Genomic DNA, 17,777 nt, shown 5'->3' with positions numbered 1-17,777 from the left:
TTGAACCTCCCTGCCTGCTGATCCCCAGAGTATAAATAATCCCCTGATGAATTGGCAGTAACCCTTGGGGTTTAGCGCCAAGATTTCCACTCCAAAGCCCAAGGAAGGAGGCAGGCAGAGTGGACAGTAGGGCCTTTATTTACAGGAAAGGGGGGACAGATGATTTAAGCTTTCAGGGCTCCGAGCCTTAGTTGGTAAAGGGAAAGGTAGTGTTATCTCTTCTTTTGCTGGCGACCTGTAAAGGAAGAAGAGTAAACACAAGTCATTATCCCATCTCTTGCCTCCTGCAAAGGTGTTCTTCTCCTTTCTAGTTCCTTGGCCAGACTCATAAAGAGGTAATGTCTTAGGTCACCAAGCATGCTCCTCCCCGCCATGTTAAAATAAGAGACAACAGGGCAAATAAAAACACATGGCCCCAATGGCTGTGACTACCTTCCCTTTGCCTCTCTACTGGTATACTTGGGCAGAGGAGTTTTGCTGTCTACTTTCAGGTCACCTATGGTATTTGAACTTCTGTGAACGTCACTTTGGCAGCACCCGGCTGCTAGTCACTAAGTTAGCATTCAGGGGCATCCACCAGCTTCTGCAGCTCCTTGCCTTCTCCCCCACGCACCATATCTGCAGCTACTCACGCAGTTCATTGTTCCGGGTCATGGCCTGGGCGGCCCGAGCGCGTGGCCCCTGCTGTGTAAAGTGGTAGCCAAAGCGGACAATGGAGGGACACTGTTCAAGCACGGTGGCCATCTCCATCTCCACCGCGTCACCAGGCCACTGGCGCTGGAGGAGGGCGAGATGGAAGCCGTCAGCACCCCTCGTCTGGATTGTTCACCATCTCAGACCACCAACCCTTTGGGAGGTTAAAGAGACTCATTCTCCGTAATGAGTGATAAGAGGTGCTGCCTTGGCTCCCCTCATAAGAAGAGGGAGAGTTCAAACAAGATCAGATGAGATCCTGTCTATGGCTGCCCCAGGGAAGAGGATCAGTGAGGGTTAGCTGACTGCAAAGACTAGGGTAAGGGAAGGCTGACCTGGTTGTCTACTCGGAGCTCAGTGAGTGTGGCGTTCTCCCGAACTGCCTTCAGCACAGCCATAAGCCCTGTGCTGCTAATGAAGTTGGATTCGATGTTCAGGCTCTGGAGGCTACGATTCTCACGCAACATGTCAGCCACCGCCTGGGTAGTAGGGACTTGGATTAGGGTTAGGGTACAGTTTCACAGATGACTGAGGAGAGAAAGAACAGGAGCGAGAGGGAGACAGCTCTTTGAGAAGAGTCCTTGAGCTGGGTGTGGGGCTCCAGGGAGGCAGAGGGAGGGTAGGTAGTGGGGAAAGCCGTGGGGTGACGTGTGCAGTGGAGTTGGGGGTGGTTGAGAGGGTTTGGTGCTTTAGGAAGACAATCAGGATTTCACAGCTGTGAGTCAAAGGACTGAGGGGAGGAGTCTCCAGCAGGTCTCCCCTAAGAGAGTCGATGGGAATAGCACCCCCAGCGCAACCCTTTCTGACAGCCCTGCCAGGGAAGCATGTCCAGGGAGAGGGTGAGGGATGCCAGCTAGCCTTACATTGGCAACGGGGTCACCACTCCTTGTGGCCACCAGGCTGAAGCTCCGGACATGGGTATTTGTCTTCATGGCCTCACACAGCTCAGTTAGCATGGGTATCGGGATGTCCTATCAAAGGGGAATAGGAGAGGGTGAGCCAGGGAAGTCATAAGACAGCAGAGTTAGGCCAGTGTTACTGCTTAGAGGATGGGGTCAGATAACACACCTGGATATTATTGAGGTTCACCTCCTCTACCTCCTTGTCGTTGCTTCGAACACTCTTCAGTATCTCCTCGATGTTGGTGGGATTTGGGGGCTCATCTGGCACTGGCTTGTACTTGTCAGGCTGCACCACACCTGGTGGGTGAGGGGAGGAAGGAAACCCCAACATGTCCCTCACAGTCTCCTCCCCATTCATTCTCTCATCACGTATGCATTATGTCTGCTCCCTGACTGCCTCGTTTCACCCTTTGCTACCTTTGCTCAGACTTCGGGACACCTGCCAGGAGCCCTGGGCGCCATGCTCCCAAACACACTCACTGCTAATGCCTTCGGTGTTGCAGATTTCTCCGCTGCAGATCGCATCATAGTACTGCTTGTTGCTCATCAGTGTGTACATGCCCAGAATTGCTGGAGAGAGTAGGCAGAGGAGGGCACAGGGAATGAGGAAAACGCGCTTGTTCCAGGCCCCCCACCCACCTCATTCTGGATCTATTGCATTTTTGAAGCCTGACCTCTTCCAAAGAGGTTTCCACTTTTGGTCCCAGGGGTCCCTTCCATTAAGCTGTGTAAGGCAGTGGTTTTCAAAACATTGAGACAGGGTGAAGGGAAGGTCCCTAAGGAGCCACCACAGGGTGAGGGGGTCTGTCAGACCCTGCTGTTTGCAGCCAAAATAGTTTTGTTTTATAATCCCTGTAAAATCGCCCTTGAGATGTTAACTTACTAAATTTAAAAATGAGTGTACACATATAGACAAAAATTAAAAACCACTATCTGAGGGTTTCTCAAAACATCCACATCCCACTAGTCCCATGCCATGTTCACGACCTTTGCCCCAGATCCTCCCAACTCAACTGGCCACAGCTGCCCACCTGCAATGTCACACATCTCAGCATCTGTGGCGTGGGCCAGCGCCTCCTCCAGCTCAGGCTCCAGAGTGACCTGCTCCTCCACTGGAATTTCTCTCTTGGGCTGGATGTAGGGTTTCCCTGATGGGGAGATGAGGATGGTTCAGGTCGAGGTCATTTCTCCTAAGATCCTGGCTTCCAGCTTCCTTTCCTTCTCCAGGAGGTAGAATGCTGGGTCACTAGAAGCCACTGTAAAACCTGAGTCCTCTACAAGCTCAGGACTCCTGGGTCCCCTTGATCACTTCTAAGAGCTGGAGTGTAAGTTGGCATGCAGGTGTAGGCAGCTGATTTCCTGGCAGTTAGGAGTGGGCAAGTGAGAAGAAAGCTGGAACGGGGACATGTGAGAGACCACCACTGGGTTCTAGGAGGCATGGATGTTAGAGATCCCATACCCTTCTTCTCGCCTGTGAAGGGCACCAAGTCATCACGCTCTTTGACCTCTAGTGCCTGCTGTTCCAGGTACTGCAAGAGGGCCTCTCGGTCCAGCGGCCCCGTTGGGCTCTTCTTTGTCTGGTCACGTTGTCTTAGTCCAGCTGGCAGGAGCATGTTCTTAGGGATGAGTTTTAGAGAGCGAGTCAGGGCCCCCCTCTGGCCTGGGGCACCTCCAGGTCTCTCTAAAGCATCTCCAGACACTGTTCCCCTGAGCTTCTTAGGACTCTAAGCCCTGTAGATCACCCTGGTCTCAGTCCCCCAGGGCCCCACACCTTTCCTACTGCCTCGGGATTGCCCGATCCCCTGTGTGGGAGCCCCTACCTCAGGGTCCATCTCCTGTAGTTCACAGTCCAGCTGTTCTAGCTCCTCAGGGCTCAAGGTCTTTAGGATCTCATCTTCATCTATGTCTCTGTATTTTTCCAGTTCCTTTTGATACGATGACATGATGGCCCCCACCCCCTCCCCACTGTGTGGCACTCACGGAGCCTGGGTTATAGGGAGAGAGTGGTTGGACAATGGCAAGATGTACATGGACACAGAAGGGAAACAGACAAGCCAGTGGGGCAGAACAATAAATAAGCTGGTTGCCTTGGCGGATAGAGATCTAGCTGGCCGTGGGAAAATGGGGGAAGGTTGGGTTGTTTAGTTAGAACTGGAGCCTCCTTCCCGCTTCCACAGCTTCCAGCCACTCTGGATGGGGATCCCAGGTATGCAGAGTGAATCCCTCTCCCCATTGTATCAGAAACCCTGGCAGTACCCCTCCCTTTAACCTCGCCTGTTGGTGCCTCTTGCCCTAGCACAGCTGCCAGGAGCCCTGCCATCACAGCTGGCCCCAAGCCCAATTCCTAATGCAAGGAAGGGGGCCAGGCAGAGAGCTTCAGGGAAATTCCGCCTCTCTTCCCCCTAATCCAGTTATTCCTAACCTGGCTTAAGAAACCAAGGAGGATTTGTGGGGGGGGGATAGATAGTGCTCTTACTCCACCCTCATTTCCTTTCATTGTGAGGGATCAAGATCTCATTATGTTTGCTAAAATCCTAAATCCTGAGGGAAAGTGAGAGCTCAGAGGACCTGGGAGACATCCAGACTGGGGGAGGGGTGGCGCAGCATTAGGAGAAGGTACTGAGTTCACACAATGTGTCCCTGGCTTTGGACGGGAAGGCGACACCAGTCTAATGGGTGGGAAATGCTTTCTAAATGGGATACTTTCTCTAAAACCAGTGAGAGGATTAAACTTGCATGATCTTTTAAGCCGCACATACACACCATGCTGAATATGAAAGACTGAGAAAATGTGTGAGATACGTACATTGACAGCGTAAGTTAAGGGAGAGGACAGACAGCGACAGAAACAGAGTGACAGAGAGGCAGACACACTCCACATCATTCCCAGTAGGAGTCCTTCTTCTCCTCCCATCTCCCACCAGACTCTGATCCACAAGCCCCCTGCCTTCCCCACCTACCAGTCCTGGTCGCCACCTCCCTTCTCACCTCCCCTGCTGTTGGTTGGTCTGTCTGTTCTGCTGGAGCACTGTCTGGGCAGCAGGAGGAGCCGGTGCCGAGGGAGAGGGTGGGGGAACAGTGAGCTCAGCATTTTATTATTTTAGCTCTGGCCAGGTGGGGGGTAGTGGGAGATCACATATACACAGCCCCCATACCCTGCCCAGCCCTGAGAGCCTCTAGTGGCCGCTAACAGCCATGGCACCTCCTCCCCTTCCTCCAAGCCCGAGTCCCAGAAACTGGACTTCTACGAATCACAGTTCCTATTAATACTTACTGGATTGGCCTAAAAGTCTGTTTGGGTTTTTCCATGGTATCGTACAGAAAACCTGAACCAAATTTTTGGCCAACCCAATATTTAGTGCCTGCTATATTCAAAGCAGTGACTATAAGGAGATATAGAGGTGAGTACAAGGATTTTGTTTTGGTGTCTAATTTTAAGGTGTTTATAAACTGTTAGAGGAATTAATATTTTACAATTTAAAAAGGGAAACTCTGGAAGTTCCCTGGTGGTCCAGTGGTTAGGACTAGGCGCTTTCACTGCTGAGGGCCCAGGGCTGATCCTTGGTTGGGGAACTAAGATCCTACAAGCCATATGGTGTGGCCCCCCAAAAAAACCCTTAAAAAAATAAAGAATAAAAAGGATGACTCATAATAAAAGCTATTAAACAAATATAAAACTCATTCACAAATACTTTTTGCTCCCAACCCTAGATTGGACACCAGACAAAAGGGATCTTTCTATTTTATTAGATTAAAAAACACAAACCTGTAGGAACTAGGGGGAAAGATGTGAAAGAAATACAGAGACGAGCTGGGCAAAGATCACCGATGACAAAGGGGAGAAGCAGGGCTTCTTAAGAGCCCCAGCTTAAGAACCTTAAGTTAGGACAGGAAAGAGGTTTCTAAGGACCAGACATCCCTTCATTTGATGACAATTTTCTGGCGCAAGGCTCGGGGCCCAGAGCCAGGGAGGGGCTCAGGAGGTGGTGGGCCAGGGCCTAGGGCTGAGGCGGTGGGCGGCAGTCCGTGGGCAGTGATGTACTTCTTGTAGGCCTCACGGATGATCTTGAAGGCTCGAGCAGTGGCGTAGGGTATGTCTGTAACAGGGTCCCGATATAGGGCTGGCCGATGGGTCACCGGGCAGACCTCCCGAACGGGGATCTTTGGGGGCCGCCCTTGAGGAAACCATTCCTCAAATGTGGCATCGTCACTAAAAGTGATGAAGGTACGTGAGCAGCGAGCAGGAGGGATGACGGGTCCAGTCCCAGCACGGGCAGCCAATGCAGAAGCCATGGGAGCGGGATCAAGTCTGAGGGAAAAGACAGAGAAAAACACAAAGAGCTGAGAGGTGAAGACAACAGGTAAAGAAAGAGATCAGAGAACTGAAGAAAGAGCAGGCGGCAGTGGATGGCAACAGTCCGAGAGAATCTATTAAGTGACAGACAGGACAAACAAAGCAGGGCTGGATGGAAAAACAGGAGAGAGAGACTATAAGAAAAATCGGAGCTGATGGGAAAAGGATCTGAAAGATATGCAAGTGTTAGGAGAGCTGTGTGAGGAGAGCAAGTGAAATGGGGCTAAGGGAACACAAGCTGAATTCAGAAGGGAGACACTGCACTCTCTTCCCCGAGATTCACTCACTCACCCTTCTACATCGACATTCTCTTCTTTAGGGCCTGGCTCCCCAACCAGTGGCACGGTCACCGAATGGTAGGTGATTATGGGCCCAGGGCACTTCCGCTTCTTGTGGACCTGCTTCTTTTTGTCAGCCTCGAGCCGCTCATATGTCTCTTCAGGAAGGAATGAGCGGATGGTCAGTTCCCCACTTCCCAAACCCCAGTCCTGTCCTATAGTCTCTTAATTACCCTCCTGGCTGTCTAGTCACTGCTCACCCAAGCCAATTAGCAAAGTCCTCTAAAGCCCTCAAGCATCTCCCATTTCCTAAGCTTTCTGCTTGCCCCTCTTGACATACACCCTGCTCATCATTTCTTAGGTTCACTCGATTCCTCACTGGCTCCGAACAGTAGGACTTCAGAGCTGGAGGGGATCCTTTGGCGAGGAGCCTGCTCATTTCCTCTAACCTCTCGTTACTGTTCTGTCAACTTGCTCCTATCTATCTAAGGCAGCACACTGCCTCTTTAGGATTCCCTAGTGATTACAGTTCTTTCCTACGTTTTAAAAATTATTTATTTATTTACTGAGTTATTTGTTTTTGGCTGCACTGGATCTTCGCTGATGCATGGACTTTCCTCTAGTTGCAGCGAGTGTGGGCTACTCTCCAGTTGCGCTGTGTGGGCATCACCTTGTGGTGGCTTCTGGTGTTGTGGAGCACTGGGTCTAGGCACAAGGGCTTCAGTAGTTGTGGCTCCTGGGCTCAGCAGTGTGGTTCCTGGGCTCTGGAGCACAGGCTCAGTAGTTGTGGTGCATAGGTTTAGTTGCTCTGCAGCATTTAGGATCTTCCCGGACCAGGGATTGGACCCATGTCTCCTGCGTTGCCAGGTGGATTCTTTACCACTGAGCCACCAGGGAAGCCCCCTTCTTTCCCACTGTGAGCTGAAATATACTTCCTGTTGATACTGTTTCACCTTTTAAGGCCAAAAGGAACATAAATCTAACCTGTCTTCCACTTGACAGTCCTTTAATAGTTGAAATTAGTGCTCATCTCTCTTCAGGCTGATCACAGTACCCCTTCTACTGAACCATTCCTCATACAACATGGTTCTGAGTCACTCCCTCCTTTGCCACCTGTGCCAAAAACACCCTTCTGTTCCTGTACTTACCATGATCTATGGCAGAGGCTGCAAGATAGCAGCCCCCTTATGTGTCCTGCTTGATTTGCATAGTGTTTTAAAGAAAAATCTGAATTAGTTGCTGACATTTAAAAGTCAGGAAATTACATTCAAATACAGAGGTTTCTGGGCCCTTTTGAAAAACTAAGAAGAAAATCTGGCAACTTTGTATCTGCATTCTCACAGGCAACAGTGAGCTGAGCTGAGTAACTGTCCTTCTTTCAGGCCCTCCTCTCTAGCTCGCCAGTCGCCCTCTCTGGCCCCGGTGACACTGCTCTGTGGCGGTTCATTGTTGGTACACACGTCTCCTAAGGGCAGTGACTGTGCCTCATGTTACCTATACATCATGAGGGTCACGCAGCATTCCACACATGACAGGAATTCAATAAAGATTTGTTAATGTATACACAGATCAAATATTCCTGGTCCCTCTGTCCCCCTTAAATGTGGGTACTCTGAACACAATTCTCCAGGGCAAGGGTCTCCAACCGCTGGGCCGAGGACTGGTACCTTCTGTCAAATCAGTAGCAACATTAGATTAGAAATGAAGTGCACAATAAATGTAATGCGCTCGAATCATCCTGAAACATCCCCCTCACCCTGGTTCGTGGAAAAATTATCTTCCACAAAATTGGTCTTTGATGCCAAAAAGGTTGGGGACCACTGCTCTAGATAAAGTATGACCAGAAGAGTCCTTTGGATACCTACTCCCCTGACCCCTTCACCTTCCCCAGTGATTTAATCTCCTTTACACTTGAATTCCGGATGGTAATATTGCTTTCCCTTGAGCCAACCTTTCAACTCTTCTCTCAACACTTTCCTGTACCCTCTGTAACCTCTGCTCTATAATCAGCCAACTCATCTATTTCGTCAAGTTTCTCACTCAGCATACCTTCCAAAACTTGCCTTACAGGAAACCTGTCATCCGTAGAGGCCACTACTCCCTGCAGCCCTCTGGTGGAGGCTGCTTATTCTCCCACACCCCGGGCAGGATGTGCCTGGGTCTTGTGGAGCCCCACGCTTCAGCTCTCTTTGCTCCATTACCCTAGATACCTCTGTTCTTCTAGTTCTTCAGTACTTCAAGTACCTGAAAATCTCTGCATTCTATCACTCCTTCCAGCCTTCCTTTTCTCTTCATCAGTCATTCTCTTATCAATCTGAACTCTTTTGCCCAAACCTGGAACGAAGAGCAGTACTGGAAAAAAGTTACACAACAGGTAGAATGAAACCACCAGAAATTCATATTCCCAAACTTCAGAAGACCTGCCAACACCAGCAGATGATCCTATCTCCACAACAATTTCAGTCTTCACTCTCAAGCTTCCAACTCTATCCCCAACACCTGACAAATGACAGTCCCTAAAAAACATCAGATGAGAACCATTATACTGGCCTGCTCTGGATTTACAACCCTATAGCTATGAGCCACCCTTACTTCCTCCCTCTTAACTTAGGCCAATCTTCTACCCGTGCCCTAGCTCCCACCCTGACTCCCACTTCTCCAAAACCCTACACTATTAATGATCCTTTCTTTTCTGTCTTAAAATTCTTTGTTACATCTCACCAAAAATACATACTCTCCAATCTTTGAATAAAAGAGAACAGGGACAAACCCTGTCTTGACCCCAGACCCCCTACTGTTCCTCTCCTACCCTTCATGGCCAAATTTTAAAGGTTTGGCTTCCCAACAACTTCCCAATGGCTTGCTCCCCCAAAAATGCTCCCTAAGGTAATTTCTGACTCCCATGTCACCAAAATCAACAGACACTTCTCAGTTCTCTTCACTGGCATCTCAGCAAGACTGAGCAGCTACTGCCCCAAAACATTCTCTTTCCTTAGAGTTCTTAAGACAAACTTTCCTGGCATTTCCCACTCTCTGGCCTTCCCTCAGATCCTTTCCTAAGCTCCTCCTCTTGTAGGAGACCATTACTTTTTAGTGTCTGCAGGACCTTCTTGAGCCTCTGCCTTCCCTTCTTCCTCTATGTTTTCTCCCTGAGTGATCTCATCCACTCCAGTGTCAATTACCATCCACATTCAAAAACTTCCAAATTAGTATTTCTAGCCCAGATATCTTGTTCAAGCACAAGATTTGTGTGTTTATCTGATTTCTCAGCACTGCATGAACTGCTCACAGACATCTCAAATCCAACATGTTCAATTCTCCTGCCAAACATGCGCCACCAGGATCTCCTATGTCAGAAGCCTGGGAATCACTCTCTTTACAGTGGCCTGAAACCATCAGCAGATTATAATTATAGTGACATCAAGTCACCTCATTATTTGTGATATTTCTCAGCCATTTATATGTTTTAAGAGATAACCACTGTTTAAAAAAAAGAGATAACCACTGTTTTAAAGCACGGCATTGCCATTATACAGATAAAGAGTATATTTCCCATTTTAAAGCCAATATAATAATAATTTTTTTTTAAAGTCATGACAGCTGGACTTCCCTGTTGGTCCAGTGGTTAAGAATCTGCCTGCCAGCACTATTTACAATAACTAGGACATGGAAGTAACCTAGATGTCCAACAACAGATGAATGGATAAGGAAGCTGTGGTACATATATACAATGAAATATTACTCAGCCATAAAAAGGAACTAGTTTGAGTCAGTGCTAATAAGATGAGTGAACCTAGAGCCTATTACACAGAGTGAAGTCAGTCAGAAAGAGAAAAATAAATATCGTATATTAACGCATGCATATGGAATCTAGAAAGTAGTACTGATGAACCTATTTTCAGGGCAGCAGTAGAGATGCAGACATAGAGAACAGACTTATGGACATGGGGGTGGTAAGAAGGAGAGGGTGGGATGAATGGAGAAAGTAGCACGGAAACATATACACTACCACTGCTGCGGCTGCGAAGTCGCTTCAGTCGTGTCTGACTCTGTGCAACCCCATAGACGGCAGCCCACCAGGCTTCCCCGTCCCTGGGATTCTCCAGGCAAGAACGCTGGAGTGGGTTGCCATTTCCTTCTCCAGTACCATATGTAAAATAGATAACCAGTGGGAATTTGCTGTATGATTCAGGGAACTCAAACTGGGGCTCTATGACAACCTCGAAGGGTGGGATGGGATGGGAGGGAGGCTCAAGAGGAAGGGGACATATATATACCTACGGCTGATCCATGTTGATGTATGACAGAAACCAATACAACACTGTAATTATCATTCAATTAAAAACACATAAATAACGAATCTGTTCTGTTGAGGCAGAGAACAGTAGTTCGATCCTGGTCCAGGAAGATTCCCCATGCCATGGAGCAACTAAGCCCATGAAGCACAGATACTGAGCCCTCATGCCCTAGAGCCTGTGTTCCACACAAGAAGCCACCCTAAACAATGAAGAAGAACCTCTGCTCTCGGCAATGAGACAGAGCCTGAGGGCAGAACGAAGACCCACCACAGCCAAATAGAAATATTTTTTTAAAAGTCACGACAATACACCCTGAAAATGTTGAAAATTAATTAAATCTTTTGTGGTCTTTTGGAGTGAAAGTGAAAGTCACTCAGTCATGTCCAACTGTTTTGTGACTGCATGGACTACACAGTCCATGGAATTCTCCAGGCCAGAATACTGGAGTGGGTAGCCTTTCCCTTCTCCAGGGGATCTTCCCAACCCAGGGATCAAACCCAGGTCTCCCACATTGCAGGTGGATTCTTTACCAGGTGAGCCACCAGGGATGCCCAAGAATACTGGAGTGGGTAGCCTATCCCTTCTCCAGCAGATATTCCCAACACAGGAATTGAACCCAGGTTTCCTGCACTGCAGGCAGATTCTTTACCAACTGAGCTATCAGGGAAGCCCCAAAGATGTGCTTCACTGACTGGGAATAGAACCCAGGCAAGGCAGTGAGACCGCTGAGTCCTAACCACTAGACCACCAGCGAACTTTCTGGAGTGTAGGTATCTACATTTCAAAACTACTGATACCATTAAACTAAAATGAATTAAGTGAAAGTGAAGTCACTCAGTCGTGTCCAACTCTTTTCAACCCCATGGACTGTAGCCTACCAGGCTCCTCCGTCCAGGGGATTTTCCAGGCAAGAATACTGGAGTGGGTTGCCATTTCCTTCTCCAAGAGATCTTCCTGACCCAGGGATTGAACCCAGGTCTCCCACATTGTAGGCAGACGCATAACCGTCTGAGCCACCAAGGAAGTCCTAAGGATACCAAGGATACCATCATACTAAAATGATTTGGGTCCCAGATATTCTGGGTAAACAATTTTCCACATCACAGTAGAACTGTATTTGGGTTATGCACATTCAATTATATGTGTTTGATGAAAAAAAGATTCAGAGAGAGATAGCAAATCAAATATTGTAGAGATTTCACCTGTTATTTTACTCAATGTACATATGGTCCAGAGTGAGCACATGATGCAGAGAGTGAAATCTGCTGCTCCCTCATTCGTCTCTCATGATCTGAGAATGCTCACCGTCCCTTAAAGAAATGTATGCTTTTGTACTGTATGTTCCCATACAGGACTGTGTGCCCAACAGCACATAAACTGAAAAGACCTTACAGAATTTTTACCTTAAAGCAATGTATCTCATGAACAGACTGATTCTACTGAATTTCTAATTCTCATGATCATTAAAGTAGTATTATCATCTCATCACATTTTGTGAACAAGGAAAGAAAGATGCAAGCAGGTTGTAAGTAATTTGCCTGCAGTCTTATAGCAAGTGAACAGCGGAGTTAGAATCTGAACTCCTTTCCATACGATTCCTACTTTATACCAAAGCACTTTAATATAACTTGTTCTTCAGAGCCCTCATTACTGCCTACTTCCTTGCTCCTAATCACTTTCTCTCCCCCTATCTTTCATCTGATTTCTCTTGTCCCAAATCTCCATCTGTCCAATTCTTTGGGGCCTCTAGATCTAACTTTTTCTTGTGCTTCTCAGCCCCTCTACCCACTGTTCTCAAAACCAAAGACTGACCCAGTGAACGTAAGTTGAGCTCCTCTGTGATCTTGGCCTCCCTGAGCAGCTCCTCCTGGGTGAGTGGCCGCTCACAGTGGGGCCCCTTCCGTCGCCGTGACTGGCCCTGCCTCTCCTGTACCCGAAGGAATGTTTGTCGTGTGTGCTCAGCTGTAGATTGACGCATGGACTTCCGACCTGGGAAGGAAATCATAGAGGGATAAATCTTTGAACTCATGTCTACCTTCTCTGAATTTAATTTTAAAGCTTTTTATTTGGAAATCATTTCAAACTTACGAAAAAGTTAAGAATAGTACAAAGAACACCCATGAATCCTTTGCCAAATCCTCTGTTAACATTTTGCCCTATTTGCAATCTGTGTGTGCGTATTTTCTGAATAATCTGAGAGTTAAGTTATGCACATCAACATCATAGCTCTCTTCCCTAAATACTCGGTGTATATTTCCTAATTAGAATTATTCCTACATGCTCATAGTAAAGTTATCAACTTCAGTAAACTTAATATGAATACAGTATTTTATCATCATACTTCATCTTTCTCTATTGACCCAAACATCCTCACTCACTGTCAGTGCCATCATCCTGTAGTTCTAATGGAAGCAGTGCCTTCTCTTCTCGGGTCTTCTGAGAGCTACCAGCTGGGGTGCTGACCTTTCGAGGCCTCAAGCTCTTGAGAGGCTCCTGGGGACAGAGTGAAATCAGATACCAGGGAAGGGAAGATATTGGGAGACAATGAAGACCTTAGGAAGAGAAAACCAGCATAGCAGGAAGTGGGATTGGTGTGGGGCATAATGGGACCTGATGAAAGGGAGAATACAAATTAAGGAAGTCCAAGAAAACCAGGCCTCCCCTGCACCTTATATGCTTTGGTGACTACTCGGCGCTTCCTTCTTGGCTCTTCTGCTTCTCCATCACTGGATGGTTCATCCCCTTCGTCGATGTCAAAGTCAGAGTCCACCTCATCCTCTGTGTCTGACTGGTCCCCTTGATACTCATCATCTCCTGATTCCTGAGGACATAGGGAGATGCCGTTCTCACTGGCAGCAGTTATTAATGCCCCTCTAGGAGGAACAGAATCCCTTTGCCTATTGATAAGGGCTGCCCCACTCTCCTTCCCAGCCTAACCTTTCATTTTCCTCAGGCAAGAAGGGCTGATGGTCTTTGGCTCCAGCACCACCCTTTCCAACGTTAACTGACTGCCCTTTACCTGAAGCACACTGTGTTAAGTGCTGGGGTACAAAAGGATATGGTTTGGTCTCCACCTTCAGGGTCTCACAGTCAAGTATAGGAAAAGACATCATTATAAATGGAAGTTTTAATACAGGGCAACATATAAACTACCAAATGGCAATAAAATGTTATAAGTGATCAGAGGAAGGCACACCTGCAATGGACTGATGGCCTGGAAAAGTCTAAATGTTAGACTTTATTCCTTTAGACCAAGGGTTGGCAAACTTTTTCTGCAAAGGACCAGATTAACACAGATAGTGGGTTAGATTCAGCCAGCAGGTTGTAGTTTACTAAACTCTGCTTCAGACTTTAAAGAATGAAGAGGACTTGAGCCATGGTTTAAAATACTGCTAGTATTTAGACAGCCAAGAGGGAAGAGGGAATTCCAGGCAGAGCAAATGACAGGAACAAAGGTGCAGAAGCAAGAATGTGTACAGCATGTTTACGGAATAAGGATTTAGACCTAAGCAAAGCAGGTTTGTCTCTGGCAAGAAGTCTTCCTAGGTGACTGCCTTTCCTAGGAGACTTCCTAGGCTCCATCACAGCCTTCTTCCAGCATTAACTGAATGCCCTATAGGGCTACAAGATTTGAAAAGAAGGTTGCATTCAATCTAAGAGCTCAGTCGTGTCCAACTCTTTGTGACCCCATGGACTGAAGCTGGCCAGTTTCCTCTGCCCATGGAATTTTCCAGGCAAGAATACTGAAGTGGGTTGCCATTTCCTTCTCCAGGGATTCGATATACAGACAAATGTAAATGTCATGACTTAATGACATTTAACTTTTAAACTTATGATCTTATCTTGCAGGACAGTGATTCTCAATTCTCTCCCTCTTACTTGCTCCAGCACTGATAATCACCGCTGAAGTAAGCCAAAGTTACTGAGAAATATGTCTCATTCCTCAGGTGAGTTGGGACAGAAAAAGAGTTGGGTCCTACTACCATGCTCAGACGGTAAAGAATCCACCTGCAATGCGGGAGACCTGTGTTCGATCCCTGGGTTGGGAAGATCCCTTGGAGAAGGGAATGGCTACCCACTCTAATATTCTGGCCTGGAGAATTCCACAGACAGAGGAGCCTGGCAGGCTGTATAACGCATGTTGTTGCAAAGAGTCAGACACAACTGAGCGACTTTCACTTCACACCATGTATAATGGGAAGGCACTGAAGATTTGGGAGGAGAGGAAAGCTACATACAAGGAGTGTTTCAGAAAGTTCTGGAGGTGGTGGGATGGACTGGAGTAGAAAACATGTAGTAGAGCCTAAGCCTGAGTTTGGGCTAAAACAGCAGCCACACAGGAAAAGAGAGAGGAAAAAAAAATGCTTGGGAGGAGGGGAGTTAACTGAGCAGGGCAGCACCTCAAACATGTGCCTTTCTCTTCAATCACTGACGAGACTGACGGGTTACTCTTGGTGCACTTGGTGCCAAAGCAAGCAAATAACACAGTTGACAAGCCAAGGCAGCCAGTATTCAGTCTTGTATTGGTGACCATCATTTCCTCCCAACTAATGTTTGTGAAAGACAGCCTGAGAACACATTAATCCCCTCAGCCCTGACCTGGTATTAAATCATATCACCAGAGGGTAGTAGTTCAACTACATATCAGCTTAGTGCCCAACTGAAATGCTTTCACTAAGTTACGGATTTATTATCATTCCTTTGGCTTTTATCGAGGGTCATTAAGAGACATGACTAGTTAAAAGAATGCTTTTACATCATCTACCAAACCCCTGCTATTTTATTTACAAGGATGTAATTCTCCTTAGGACTTAATGCTGAATAAGTATATCTCTCTTAAAGAACTTAAATGCTTCTTTCTTACAAAAAAAGAAATTCAGGATTTGGCTGCCAGGAAACTCACAGCTAAATTTAATATCAACTGTTATTACCATTTTAGCAGAGGCTCCTGGTACAATTACTTCTCATCTGTCTCTATTTTTACTGTTCCTACTTTTTGTTTATATCATAAGCCTTCTTAAATCCTTTTTGGAAGCATGAAGGGTACATATTAAATAACGACTCGTAAAATGACAGGAATAGGAAAATGGCCTTTGGAGGAGAGATGAGAAGGTTCTATTTTAAACTAATTGGTTATGGCTGTGTTAAGTAATGATTCCTAATCAGTCACCAAGTCCTGTGGATTCTAATTCCTTAGTTTCTCTTGACTCCTCCTGTTCATGTTTCTCTACTCTCACTGCCTCCTCCTACCATTTTCCTCATTATAGAGTGATCTTTCTAAAACACAAATCTGACCATGAAATAATCTTCTCAGTCCTCTGAGTGAAGAATAAAACTTAACATGGCTCACAACACCCTACAAGAATGGGCCCAGGCCTACTCCCTCTATTCTTCTCCTTCCTGGTTTGGAGTATGAGAGCAGCTGTGCAGGTCCCAGAGCAGGCTTTCAGTGCCTTTACATATTCCGCCCCACCCTCTTCCAGGACTAATGGTCATTCTCTCCCTGCTTCCAGTCCTACTGCTCTCCATCCAGCCAAGGCTCACTTTTCAAACTGTCCTCAGCTTAAACATCACGTTTCCCAGGGATGCCCATCCCAAACAACTTTGTCTCCCAAGTGCTACCATAGCACCCTATGCTTAACACTTTTCTCCTTACCACACGATATTTTAACTGACTGTTAACTCAGCTAGGTCACCCACTGGAGTCTGGACAATGTAAGGATAAGGTGGTGTTTTTAATACTCTGTTTCCTCAGCGCCTATCACAGTGCTTGGCTTGCTTTAGACACTTGACACATTTAAAAAATGGACAGATTCAATCAATACAAATTTAACTAGTGTCAACTCAATCCAGTCATTGGACTAGGCACTCGGATGTACACTGTTGAACAGAACAGATCATCTCTAACCTTACAGAACTTACAGTCTATTGGAAGGTATAAACAAAATATATCTAACTACAAACTAAAATATGTTCTATGAAGGACATACATGGGGTCACTTTTCAGGACAGTCAAGAAACAGTTATCTAAGAAAACATTTACAACGATACATGAAAGCTGAAAAAAGGAGTTGGCTAAGTCCCTCTATCTTTTTTTCTGAGAGATTCTTTTCTACAGTTCAGGTGAATAACCAGGCAGTAGGCCAACGAATATACACCGCGTGACTAGGATGTGCCTGGCGTATGCTAGACGTCAGAAGCGCTGAGATGCAGTTAAGGAAATAGTAGTTTTCAGCCACAGTCTGGGGTCCTTCGGACAACTACTCCATTCCTGACCCCTCCAACACCATTCAGGGCTCCCCCTGCTAGGACTCCAGTTTATCCCCCCCATCTCGCCCACCCCATCTCCAGTACCAGCTACCAGCACTCCTATCCCCCGCCCCCTTCTTTGTCCGAGGTTTCTCTCTCCGTCAGGACTCCTTTTAGCTTTATTCCCTCCCTCTTCCTGGGCCCGGCTCTTGCCTCAGTGAAACCCCCATAAGTCGTCTGGTAGAACTCATCTTCCTCCTCTGCTTCCAGAAGCCCAGAGAGCCGGTTCCCCGCGGTCTTCCGGGGGGCGCGGCCCCCAGCCAAACTCATAACGCCTATGGAGACTGCGCTGCCACCACCAAGCCCCTCACCCAGCGCCGTTCTCTAGGCTCGGCGCTCGATACCACTACCTGCGGGCGGACGGCGGAAGCCGGTCGTCTACAGACAGAAGTAGCAGAGCGTCGAGAAGTTCCCAGTACAGTCCCCTCAGTTCAGTTCAGTTCAGTTGCGTCCGACTCTTTGTGACCCCATGGACTGCAGCACGCCAGGCTTCCCTGTCCATCACTAACTCCCGGAGCTTACTCAAACTCAGTTCCATTGAGTCACTGATGCCATCCAACCATCTCATCTTCTGCTGTCCCCTTCTCCTCCCGCCTTTAATCATTCCCAGCATCAGGGTCTTTCAGATGAGTCAGTTCTTCTCATCAGGTGGCCAAGGTATTCGAGTTTCAGCTTCAACATCAGTCCTTCCAATGAATATTCAGGACTGATTTCCTTTAGGATAGACTGGTTGGATCTCCTTGCAGTCCAAGAGACTCTCAAGAGCCTTCTCCAACACCACAATTCAAAAGCATCAATTCTTCCGCGCTCAGCTTTCTTTATAGTTCAGTTCTCACATCCATACATGACTACGGGAAAAACCATGGCTTTGACTAGACGGAGATTTGTTGGTAAAGTAATGTCTCTGGTTTTTAATATGCGGTCTAGGTTAGTCATAACTTCT

General features: G+C 47.2%; 2 protein-coding genes across 3 annotated transcripts; both read right to left on the bottom strand.

Annotated features, from left to right (window-relative positions):
• Window positions 1-117: 117 nt before the first annotated feature.
• TMOD4 (tropomodulin 4) lies at window positions 118-4,685 on the bottom strand. Of its 2 annotated transcripts, none has more exons than XM_019955751.2 (10): window positions 4,584-4,685; window positions 3,416-3,580; window positions 3,055-3,211; window positions 2,627-2,743; window positions 2,076-2,165; window positions 1,762-1,892; window positions 1,557-1,664; window positions 1,029-1,172; window positions 633-777; window positions 118-235 (listed from the first exon to the last, which is right to left on the bottom strand). In XM_019955751.2, exons 2-10 carry the CDS (start codon window positions 3,536-3,538, stop codon window positions 213-215), a joined length of 1,038 nt encoding a protein of 345 aa, XP_019811310.1. In that variant the 5' UTR covers window positions 3,539-3,580; window positions 4,584-4,685; the 3' UTR covers window positions 118-212. The 2 variants fall into 2 exon arrangements, with proteins under 2 accessions (XP_019811310.1, XP_019811303.1); XM_019955744.2 differs by having other exon boundaries at window positions 4,556-4,672.
• Window positions 4,686-5,321: 636 nt separating this feature from the next.
• VPS72 (vacuolar protein sorting 72 homolog) lies at window positions 5,322-17,189 on the bottom strand. The gene is made up of 6 exons (XM_019955731.2): window positions 16,988-17,189; window positions 13,194-13,346; window positions 12,904-13,018; window positions 12,338-12,514; window positions 6,241-6,385; window positions 5,322-5,904 (listed from the first exon to the last, which is right to left on the bottom strand). Exons 1-6 carry the CDS (start codon window positions 17,102-17,104, stop codon window positions 5,517-5,519), a joined length of 1,095 nt encoding a protein of 364 aa, XP_019811290.2. The 5' UTR covers window positions 17,105-17,189; the 3' UTR covers window positions 5,322-5,516.
• Window positions 17,190-17,777: the final 588 nt, after the last annotated feature.

Source organism: Bos indicus, chromosome 3, assembly GCF_029378745.1.
Source record: "Bos indicus isolate NIAB-ARS_2022 breed Sahiwal x Tharparkar chromosome 3, NIAB-ARS_B.indTharparkar_mat_pri_1.0, whole genome shotgun sequence".
Classification (NCBI taxonomy): domain Eukaryota; kingdom Metazoa; phylum Chordata; class Mammalia; order Artiodactyla; family Bovidae; genus Bos; species Bos indicus.
Note: the sequence above shows the minus strand (reverse complement) of the source record. Positions and strands in the feature narration are given on the sequence as shown.

Bases quoted from the DNA above. Each gene is read 5' to 3' on its own strand.
- TMOD4 (XM_019955751.2), bottom strand. From the start codon at position 3,538: ATGTCATCGTATCAAAAGGAACTGGAAAAATACAGAGACATAGATGAA. The intron at 2,166-2,626 runs GTGGGCAGCTGT...TACTCTCTCCAG, and splicing joins TGAGATGTGTGACATTGCAG to CAATTCTGGGCATGTACACA. The intron at 1,173-1,556 runs GTAAGGCTAGCT...CCTACTACCCAG, and splicing joins GTGGTGACCCCGTTGCCAAT to GCGGTGGCTGACATGTTGCG.
- VPS72 (XM_019955731.2), bottom strand. From the start codon at position 17,104: ATGAGTTTGGCTGGGGGCCGCGCCCCCCGGAAGACCGCGGGGAACCGG. The intron at 13,019-13,193 runs GTGCAGGGGAGG...CTCTGTCCCCAG, and splicing joins TAGTCACCAAAGCATATAAG to GAGCCTCTCAAGAGCTTGAG. The intron at 12,515-12,903 runs GTGAGTGAGGAT...TTTCCTTCCCAG, and splicing joins ACAGGATGATGGCACTGACA to GTCGGAAGTCCATGCGTCAA.